The following is an 11,560-nucleotide window of genomic DNA, read 5'->3' on the forward strand; positions in this document are numbered from 1 at the left end:
TATTCTTGTCCTTTGAAATGAGATATTGGCTATCCTAGTTCTGTGAAATAAGACATAGGTTATCCTAGTCCTGTGAAATAAGATATGGGCTATCCTAGTACTGTGAAATAAGATACTGGCTATTTTTATTCTATGAAACAATAAACTGCTTATCCTGGTTGTCTGAAATAAGTCCAGTGAAATGATATTGTATGTCCTAATCCTGTGAAATAGAATATTGGCTATCCTAGTCCTGTGAATTAAGATATCTGGTTTTGAAGCCATGTGAAATAAGAAATTGGCTAGAATTGCTCTGTGAAGTAAAATATTGGCTATTGTTTAAATGTGAATAAAGCTTTTGGCTATTATACACAAGCAAAATTAGATATTGGCTATAATTGCGTTGTGAAATAAGCCATTAGCTATAATCTTCATGTAAAATATGCCATAGTTTTTGATAACATAAAGAACCATAGCAAGTCATGTGTACATCAAATGATTTTATGAGCACAATTGTTGAGCGATGAGAAAGTTACAATAACACTATCGATTTAAAAAATCTGACAATCAATTTATTAGTTAAAACTATATGAAAACAAAAACCAACAGTTGTTTATACATTTTTTTTTAATAATGACATGAATTTGTGACAAAAACGATGTAAAAATGGTATGAAGGAGACAAACAATCTTTTATAACTGTAATAACCATATATAATTTTCTTAAAATGAGAACCCAATCAACTTGTCTGCCATACAAATATAACAAGCATGAATGAAGCAGGATTTCAGTACATATAACAGAAGAAAAAGTACATTGCCAACAGGGGCAACCTCAGTAATGGCATATGACTTATATGGCTACAGATCTGAAAGACTATAGCCAACTTGTATGATACTCCCCAGCATAAAAAGGGAAATTACTGTGATTCAATATTTATGAAAAGCTTTCATCAATCTGTAACAATGTATTATGTTGACACCAAACCATATGTTGATATAATTGAAGAATGTATATAAACATATATACCACATCCATTTTAAATGGTCCTTTCAAAATGTGCACTTGACATGTCTTTGTTCAAAATTATGTACGAAAAAAAATATATAGATTTCATCAGGTTTATGAGGCTGTGTTTAAGTCAACACAACAAAGTTCATTCTAAAGCAATCAAAACATGTGTGTGAATAATCCTTCATGAATTACATTTATCAATGCAATTAGTAGATTAAAACTTCTTTTTCAGCTTACAAAATTAAGCCAAATTAATGGGTCAGAATTATTTGTTCAACTAAAGCAGCTTTATACCCATACTGTTATTTAGAATAATTGCAAATGAACACGTCTATTTTAAACACATTTTGCGGCTTAATTATGCTAAGGAAATGGTGGATGACCTCTATACCACGAAAACAATTATAACAAATTAAACACCCTTTTGGGAAATAACCGTGTATCTACATCTCTACTCAGTTGACTATATAACTTTTAGCTGCATGTTGATCTTACATCGTCCCCTAAATTTAATACAAGGGGGTCAAACATGATTTATATAGCAGAGAAAATACGAATTATATGCACAAGGACATGGAAGAACATTTGAAATAAACTTACATTCAAAGTAAACCATGTATTCACCTTATGAAATTATATACCATATAGCCAGCTATATACATTAACATGCATTTTATAATAACAAATTATAAGTCTTATTATGGTTGCTCATAGTACCAAACCATAATAAGACTTACATTACAGAGGTTATTTACATTAAATAAATTATCCCCAATGACTTCTTTAACATTTTTTCTCACAATTTTTTATATATTTTTTTAACATTTTTAAGTCGTTTAACATTAATTGCAAAAGAAAACAATAACATGAATTTGCAAGTTGTAAAGCTCACATCAAAGACATCTTACATCATTACAATGTTTCAAGACATCCTATCATAAGTCTGCGCATGAAACCATACAGCACTTTACAACAAGAATTCTCGACTCGACACGTATATTTTGGGTTTCCATTCAGCACTGGTGTTGGGCGCGTGGCCAATTCACTGAAACACTATCAATATGTCATAAAACAACATTTTTCATCACTTTGACAAAAACAAATTCTGATATAATATACATTGTACATGAACTTTCATATATATATATATATGTTCATATATATTATATCAGAATTTGTTTTGTCAAAGTGATGAAAAGTGTTTTTTATGACATATTGATAGTGTTAATCAGTGAATTGGCCATTATTAAGCCCAACACCTGTGACCATTCAGAGCCTGTTTACTGCAACCAACTGAATATGCATCCATGTAAAATGTAGCATTGTATCCCAAAACATAAGTTGTTTCGTCAAACATGTTTGATATAACAGGCAGTCTTTGAAAAATCTAGTAAAGGAAAGTAGATATTTTTACAGCTTTATATAAAGACATATTATTAATTTGATAAAAAAAGTATTATCTTTGAAAGTTTAAATTCATTTGCCACAAACAGCAAATCTGTACTGTTATTAACAAATCCTACTAACATCAAATTATCATTGCAATATTAATTTTCCTTTCTTATCCTTATATAAGCATTATGTGTGTATCAAACTATACAAGAATAAAACTTAAAGTTGCTTTTAAACAGAAACTAATGACACTTTAAAACAGAAAACTAACAAAGATGGATCATTCAGGTGACTGTCTTTTCTTCTTCAAAGAGTGTCTGTATATCATCGCCATGCCAACCCCAGCTGGACCATCACCTGGTTACCGTGGTAACACAGGGAAATCCCTGGGGCTTACCGACCTCATCCTCCTCCCATGGGTGGGGAGGCAGGGCCACCTGCGGGAGAGAATGATACATGGTGTTCGTAAAGCACATGTAATACATTTGAAAGTTGCTCTTGAAAAACAGGGTTTAATACATTTGCGTGAAGTGTTGACCCAGATTAGCCTGTGCAGGGGTTTTTCTAGCCATTTTGGGTAAAGGAGTCTGGTCAAATAGGGATTTTTTTTTATCGATAAAATGGCAAAGTTGGGAATTTTTTATCTACAAAATGGACAAAATCAGGATTTTTTGTATCAACAAATATTAAAACATCAGGCCTTTTCCTGGCCCTTTTAGAAAAAAAATCATATAAATTATAGTTATATACTTTGTGAGATGTTCATAAAATAAAATTCTGATATAATAATAATTGGACAATTCTTTCTAAAAAAAATCTAAAAAAATAATATTTTTTTAAATTGGGAATTTTTTTACAATTTCGGTTTGGGAACAGGTTCATTTGCTTTGGGATCGGGTCCGTTTTAAGGCATATTTTACATAGCAGAAAAACCCCTGCTGTGCAGTATGCACAAGCTAATTTATTTTTTAGAAGAGACTGCTTTGAAAATCAAAATTCCATAAAAGCCAGAAATGACGTTATCATTAGCCTTTGCAGTCTGCACAGAACGACACTTTTAGCCCGTGCATTTAGCCCTGTTTTACCAGATCAAGGCTCATTTATACTTTATTCAATAAAGAAATACTTGGCATGCACAAAGGTTATTGAAAATAAGGCTATCTACAAATTATGAAACAACACATTTTTTATTAAACACAATTTAAGCAAACTTTTTTATGATACATGTAAATGCACCAAATTTCCATTGGCGAGTAAATAAGAATCCACATTAAGATAAAATGGTTTGTGTTATATGTACACAGTACTTCACACTTTATTTAATATTTTCATTTAAACAATTCTAACATTTTGCTATTATGTACCGGTAATATAATTAACCCTTTCCCACTCAGAAGCAAAGAGAAGATGCCTATGTGCAAACAGCATAAAACCAGAACAGCCTGCGAGTAACTTGCACTCTGTTCAGGTTTAATGCTGTTTGCTGCTCTGACATTAGTATCTAAGGGTTCGAAATGAAGCCTTATAAACTTTAACCTGACTAGAAAGGTCTTTAGTTAAATGTAACTTTCTAAATGACTGCAAATGCGTCAAAATACGTATCTAAGTGGTAAAGGGTTAAATTGTGTACGTTTATCAAAACGTTTCATGAAATACATTTTTTGACTCTTACCCTGACCTCCTCGGAAGCCACCCATTCTTCTTTGTGGACGGCCCCCACTGCAAATAGGCAAATGGTCTCATGAATGATGACTACTATTTTCTTAAATTCTCACAAACAAACAACTACATGAATATAAATAGTAACAGAAATTGTATCATTTGTTTAATTCCTTGAATGTAAGAGTGATACAACTCCCTCCCTGTTTTACTGGCATACCTATGTTAACGTATCAAACATAAAGCTAATAATATGAAATTTAATGTTTTCGCATTGATGTTTAAACCTGTTACATGTAGCTGCTGTTTAATCAGGAATCTAATATTTGAACCGCTCTCTCGGAAAACGAGGCTTAAAGCATGTGCATAAAGTGTCATCCCAGATTAGCCTGTACAATCTGCAAGCAGGGACAACGCTTTTTGCTTTCATGGTTAGTTTTTGTGTTTTTTTTTATGAAGTCTCTTCTAAGACAAAGTCCAGTCTAGGCAAACAGTGTTTCCATGATTAGCCTGTGCAGACACAAATGCATTAAGCCCTGTTTTCACACAATGAGGCTCATTCAAATTAAGTTTGAGTTACAACATACCCTCCGTCATTGCCTGCTTTGTAGTCTGTGGAATAACTGTTTCCATACTTTGTTTTGCTTGGCTGAAATACAGTGCAATGTTCACAATGCATGGACGTGAACTTAAGAAGAAATTTCATATTTACTTTTGTTTTACAAATTACTCTTAAGTCTGAAAAAGTTCTCACATATGGTGATAAGCTCATTCAAAATGAAATTTGGTTGATTCCAATTACTTCTTCAGCCTTTTCTCATAATATTCGTAATCCCTGTTTTTTGTTATGTTAACAGTGGTTTGAACATGGCCTCTAATTCAGGGACGTTAGAGGTGGGTAAGAGAGGGTTGTCACCTCCGTAAGTGGAATTTGTTATTAAATTTATCATGTGTAATGATGTTTGGAGAGATAATGACTCTTAAAGAGAAAACAGCTATAAAGTCATTGATAACAATACACAAAAATTGTTTTAACATTTAACACTTTCTGGCAATGAAGATAAGCATAATCCTGATTCAATATATTCCCCAATACATCCATATAAACCAGACTCTTTCTATTACCATATACTAATTCTTTTTCCCATCTCTACCCACTACCCAACAATCCCTTATACAGGTAATAACAATTTTCATACTAAAAAGCTTAATATTGAAAACAAATGCTAAAGAATTTCATAAACACAAAAGTTGGCCTGTGGAAAGTACATGTACTGATACAACATGTATGCTGTGCAAAACATGAACATTAATTTGTTCATGTAGTTACATAATTTTTCATGTTGTTAAAATGATTTTGATTTTGGAATCCTGCTTCAACATTGCCATCATGTAGATCCACTTCAACCTCTATTACAATCCACATTTTATGAATGCACAGAGTAACATTTATTTATTTAAAAATACTAAAAAAAGTTTAACCAAACAAGGAAAGTAAGAAGGTTTTAGTAACACTGTCCTGTCAAGTTATTATTTGATCATGATGGCATTACATTTTATATCCAACAAATTTTTTATTTGTTTCAATAAACATATCAAAATTAGCTTTCAGCTAATGGAATACTTACAGAGACCATTGTTTGGAAACTGAAAATATAAAAGGTATCATTTGCATTTATTGCATAATAATATTTAAGTTTAAACCTATTTATTTTATCTCAATATGGCATTGAAAGCCTTAGGCTTATTAAAACGCTCTCAAGTCCGTTTCCTGGGGCTGGAACCAGTACTTGGTGTCTTTGAAAGGAATGCTCCCAGTGCAGATCAAATCCGTGACCAGAAGGTCACAAGGCTGACTCAATATCCACTATGCCATGGCGACCTGACAATAATATTTTTAATGCAATTTAGAGCAACCACAACAGGCAACAATTCTAACAAAATTCTTCACAAAGTCTTATCATATTTATGCATACAATATTACTGTTTAAATAAAGTTAACTATAATGACCCCATAATGGTGAGTCATATATTATTTTAAAAGATCCATAAACAATACTGTTATATGCAATGTAGCCACACCATGGATTAATATTTACCGGTAAGTGTTCAGGCCATTCATGTACATAATATTTATACCTTACCTGTGCTGGTTTATACTTTGTTGCCTTACATGAATAGTGAAAAATAATTAACAAGATTAGACAAAGACTAAGGCCCTAAGCTGAGACCAATGTTCTGAGCACCGTTTCATGATGAGCAAAAATATGACTTTAGGTGTGTTCACAAGGTTTGGCTTAAGCCCTTTAAGAAAAACTGCCGCCTAAAAACCATGTTTTTCGACACAGCAGAACCATTTTCAAGCTCCACCAAAATAGGGATTATACCATACGAACAAATGTTCTGAGCAAGGTTCATAATGGTTGGAAAAAAATACTCTTAGTCTTAGAAAGCTCATAAGCTTTTCTTTCATTTGACCTTTTTGACTTTATTAATTTATTCATGCAACCTGACCCAGTTTTGATCTCTGCTGAGATATTATTAGGGCATCTGTTCTTACCATGTTTCATGAATATTGGGTAATAAAATGTGGATTCTAGAGTTTTCACAGGGTAAATGTTCAAGATGGACGTCACTGAATTAAAACCAGACAAAACCTGATCACAATAGCTCACAATCAGCACATTTTGCTCAGCTGAGCTACATGTACAAATATAAATGTAGGCATGATTTTCTGGACCTATTTAACTTTTTAAATCAAAAGATTTAATTTGAATTTTGCTGAATTACAGATTTACTTCAATCCATGCAAAAATTGGGATGTTGCCAAAAACAAAATAACAGATTGAAACATACTAGATAATGCAGTATAAAAAGATGTTACTGCGACGAAAAATGTTGTACTCATGTGATGACATACAGTCAAATAACTGTCTTATAAATAGTAAAATTTACAAGAATAGCCAAATACCAAGTTTTCATACTTACAAAAGAACTACAAAGTTGATAATACCCCAGAAGAACTCCGAGATGAGGGACAGGCGCCACACAGATTGTGACTGTTCAATTTGCCCTGAAATATAATAACAAGATTCACATACAGGTTAGTTTTCAGCTGTCTTTACTGTTTCTATGGTTGATGGTGTAGCTGACAAAGATAACTTCACCTATATGTATTGAGATAATCATGCAGCATGAGAATTCAATGCCCAATAGAATTGCACAACTTTTCCTATTTTAGAGAATTTGTTTTTCAACCTGTTCACCCTTATATGAGGGAACCTTCTTGCCGTGTTGGCTGTTATTTTGATTTAGTGGGACTTTCAGAGCTCTGCTGTAATAAATAAAGTCTGTTTTGGTAAGCCTTGATGAATGAGTAACCAAATTAATAAGTGTTTGTAATACCAAACTATAGGAGGTTTTGGGGATTCCGATAATGACGTCACGTTTGCGCATGCTCAAATTTTGGCCGTCAAAACTGCGGCCATTCTGCTATTGTTTGCATGTGATGAACTGCATCGTGATAAAATTACAATCATATTCGCGACCCTTTTAAAGAACAAAAAATACTCAGAACTTGAACTTCTTTCAGATTAAATTGAATCCAATGAACGAACACAAATAAGTACGAAAACAAACAACAAATTGATTGAATTTATGTAATCAACATATAGAAACTGATATGAACGTATTTGTCTGTAAAAACTTACCTTGTTACAGATTAACTTAATCCTCTTTATAAATGTAAATGCTTCTATTTAATTGTTCACACCAGTTTTGACACTCTTTGTTTCAGCATTTTTAACCCAGTGTTTAATTGCCCCTTTGTTTATCACAAACCGATTATCTCGATATGATCGGATACTATCCAGACAATTACTAAGAAATCAGTGTGTAATAAACCCAGGGACCTATACTTGTATGACTCGGTATGGGGTCTCTGCATAAACCACATGTGTCTGGTCATTAAACACAATTTATGATACCTCCATGTCATCTCTTAGCATATTAAGTCAAAAACTTAACAGTTGCTTTAATAAAATATTTGAACATATTTAAAAAAAATGACATTTGTCCGAAATGGATTAACAGCTAAGAACTATTAAGTTTATATATTAGCCAGTTTAAACATAACAATAAAGTGTTTAATAACTATACATTTAAATTTTTTTTAAATATTTACTGCTTCACAATTAACGTATTTAACGGGTACCTGCAAATGTAAACTCTGCTATAATGTGTAAAGATCGTGCGTTACAGCAGCAGTGTTCGAAACATCATCATGAAAACAACTAATCGCGTTTGGTCATTATATACGGATATAAAATACTTGCGTAAAATAAATTAAATGTGTAGATTTATGGTATCATAAAATACTAGATTTGTATCGCTCATTATCACTAGAGAAGAGTTTTCAATATACATGTACATGCAAAGACAGTTCAATTTGCAAAATATGCAGGTGTTTTTTCAATTGGAATGCTTAAATAATTAATATTTTCATTCAATGTAAACGAAACGAAAATTCATTCAATGTAAAAGAAAATTAAAACTACATTTCAAGATTGAAATGTATTGAGCTATTTAAGGGCTTTGTTTTATGACTGATTCAATACACCCCTTACACTAAATTTCAATCTCTGATGAAAAATAACACTATCGCATCCACACCACTTATAATAATATTCAAATTATTATATGTTTTATATTTTTTTAAATATCATTTATTTAAGTCTTACTTAAAAAAGAATACAGGTATTTATAGTTTTGTTTTGTGAAATTGTAAGTATTAAATCTTCCGACGACCTTTACTCTGATACAATACAATAGGCCGCGATCGAGAAGTTGACGGCCAATCTATTTTTAGTAACGGAAAACCCCTCTTGTGACGTCACACAAAAACCTCCTATAAACAGGCCTTTAAGAACCAGGGTTTCCCACGAGCTCAGTTTTCAAAGCAGGTTTTCACATGTCCCTAAATGTCCAAATACATATACTATATATTGTGCTTCTTTAGCTCTATAGTAATGGAGAAAAATAATATACTAAAAATTGATGATAAATACATAAATAAATCAACTTTTGTCCACTAACTTGTAAAAAATGTAATTATACTCATGAACAAAGCAAAGGAAATTCCTGCATCTGAAACGCTACATGACTTGGTTGGTAGAAATATAATGCACAGATTTATAGAAGAAAATGGACAGTACAAATGGTACAATGGAACAGTTATCTCTCAGGTATTCTTAAAAATCAAAACAACAACATGTGTCTGTGCTTTACATAAAACTTCATTTGGACTGACAACTTTGTGTTACAATATAGTTTAATTTTTAGTTTAAACCTATTTATTTAAGCTCGAATGCATAGAAAGCCTAAGGCTTATTTGAAATGCTCTCGAGTCCATTTCCTGGGACTAGAACCAGTACTTGGTGTCTATGGGGGAGATCTAAAGAACGCTCCCACAGTGGGGATCGAACCCATGACCTCATTGTCACTAGGTGGACACCATATCCATTACACCACGGCGACCATAACTAATACAATATAAATAACGTAACATATAACATTACAGCATAAGTATTTGTATAATAAATCAATTTCATGTAATAAAATAGTAATAAGTGAGCTAACAAGAGCACACATACGAATACATGTTTTCTTTCAATGTGTTTAAAATAAATATGTTATTTTTTTTCCACTGTTCTATAGGTTCCTGGCTTTCCGGAATGGTTCAACCTGAAATATGAGGATGATGACGATATTTACACGGCAAGGCTAGAAAAGGAGTTCCAGGATGGTGACGTTATGATCCGTGTTTAGAATATAAGAAAGGTGGTGAGACAAATGCATCTTGACATGCTGTTTAATGATTAGTGAACGACATTTACATAACAGAAGGGGAGCTATTACCACATGTTTTATGTCATAATACTTGCATTTATTTTGTACATTTTTTTTTGTCAGTGTGTGATTTTACAGACATGTTGTGTTTGACTGTAGTTTGCCATTATTGTTTATGGCAAATGTGATTGTTTATATAGAGGATATTTGTTGGATTCGGTGGAATATCAATTTTATTTCACGAGTGATCATATAAAATATGTATTTTTTATGATCACGAGTGAATTAAAATGGATATGCCATCGAATCCAACAAATTTTCTTTTCATTTTATGCTTTTTTCACCGTTTATTTACATTGTAAAAGAGTTAAACTGTATAATTTCGCTGGATTTATGACGTCATTTCGTTGAAAAAACGACGTCATTTCACAATAAAACAGTGAAAAATATCGACATTTTTCACTGTCATTTTTCACGGTTTCAAACAGTGAAATACCAGTTTTATTTCACTGATATTTTTCTATAAACCACCGGAAAGCATAAAATAAATTATTTTCTTACTTTGACATTCACATATTTAACATTTATCAGCAGACAACTTGTATTCTGCATCATAATATCACATTAATAATTTCAACACTCAAAATGTGTTTTTTACCTGAAAAATCACCTTTTTTTCAATTTTCAAAGGGAGATAACTCCACTTACGTTCAACAGATTTTCTTTTTTTTTCAGTTTTGTACTTGTGATGTAATTCCCTTCAAAATTATGTATAACATCAATTGGTTATCTAAAAAAAATAAAAATCATTGAAGTCGCTACACTAAGGGCCTTTTCGCTGAATAATGGTCAACTAGGCACACATTCTTACTCTGTCTCCAACTTGGTATATTACATAAATAATCTATTTGGTTTATGTGTTAAAATACAATATACTCCCTCATTATTTTAAATAAAACATATTTTAATTTAGAAACCAAACATCAATACCCCGGAAAAACCCTCAGCCATGAAGGCATGATATTTGTAATTTGTATGACAAAGCACAATTAACAACAGCACCCTCGCAAGTGCAATAGCATGTACATCACATGATTTATTGGTTTATAACTAAGTTACATATTTCATTTCCAATACATCACTGTCAATTAAAACAAAAGATAACAGCATTTTGATATAACACAATTAAATTCACCTACCACTAGATATGTACACCATGTTTACGTTTTGCTGACTATAACTTCCGGTGTTGATCACTTGAACTATTCTCCGGATATTTTTTCTGTACAAAACTTTGTGGGCCCATTTAGACGATAAGAACAAAGTCTAAAAACGCTGTTTATTTTGATATAAAGTTATGTTTATTTATTATCTATTCACTTGTTTATTAACTTTAACTTGTTTATTTTTCAAATTCGCGGCTGAAATATCTATTCTATTTAACTGCTTTATGATACGAGTGGTGTATGGGTGTTCAGCGTAGAGTTAGTACTTTGTCGCTTGGCAGCAGTTCCCTCGGGGAGTAACGCACAACTGGTTCTCACCTGACATTCAACTCTCACTTCTGGTTCGGGACATTTTACCCAACCACATCCTGGTGCCCGCTTCTGCAGGCGGGTAAAACGAAGTAAGGGGACTGGCACGTTTCGTAAGACCAGTTGCAAATTCT

General features: G+C 32.3%; 1 protein-coding gene across 1 annotated transcript; it reads right to left on the bottom strand.

Moving 5' to 3' along the window:
* Window positions 1-587: 587 nt before the first annotated feature.
* LOC127831385 (selenoprotein K-like) lies at window positions 588-11,253 on the bottom strand. The gene is made up of 6 exons (XM_052356377.1): window positions 11,091-11,253; window positions 7,033-7,117; window positions 5,673-5,691; window positions 4,632-4,693; window positions 4,058-4,104; window positions 588-2,822 (listed from the first exon to the last, which is right to left on the bottom strand). Exons 1-6 carry the CDS (start codon window positions 11,107-11,109, stop codon window positions 2,788-2,790), a joined length of 267 nt encoding a protein of 88 aa, XP_052212337.1. The 5' UTR covers window positions 11,110-11,253; the 3' UTR covers window positions 588-2,787.
* Window positions 11,254-11,560: the final 307 nt, after the last annotated feature.

The sequence above is a fragment of the Dreissena polymorpha genome, chromosome 5, assembly GCF_020536995.1.
Source record: "Dreissena polymorpha isolate Duluth1 chromosome 5, UMN_Dpol_1.0, whole genome shotgun sequence".
In the NCBI taxonomy this organism is placed as follows: domain Eukaryota; kingdom Metazoa; phylum Mollusca; class Bivalvia; order Myida; family Dreissenidae; genus Dreissena; species Dreissena polymorpha.

Excerpts from the sequence above, each read along its gene's own strand:
- LOC127831385 (XM_052356377.1), bottom strand. Across the intron at positions 4,105-4,631 it reads AAAGCAGGCAATGACGGAGG|TGGGGGCCGTCCACAAAGAA; the intron begins GTATGTTGTAAC and ends GCCTATTTGCAG. Across the intron at positions 2,823-4,057 it reads TGGCTTCCGAGGAGGTCAGG|GTGGCCCTGCCTCCCCACCC; the intron begins GTAAGAGTCAAA and ends TCTCTCCCGCAG.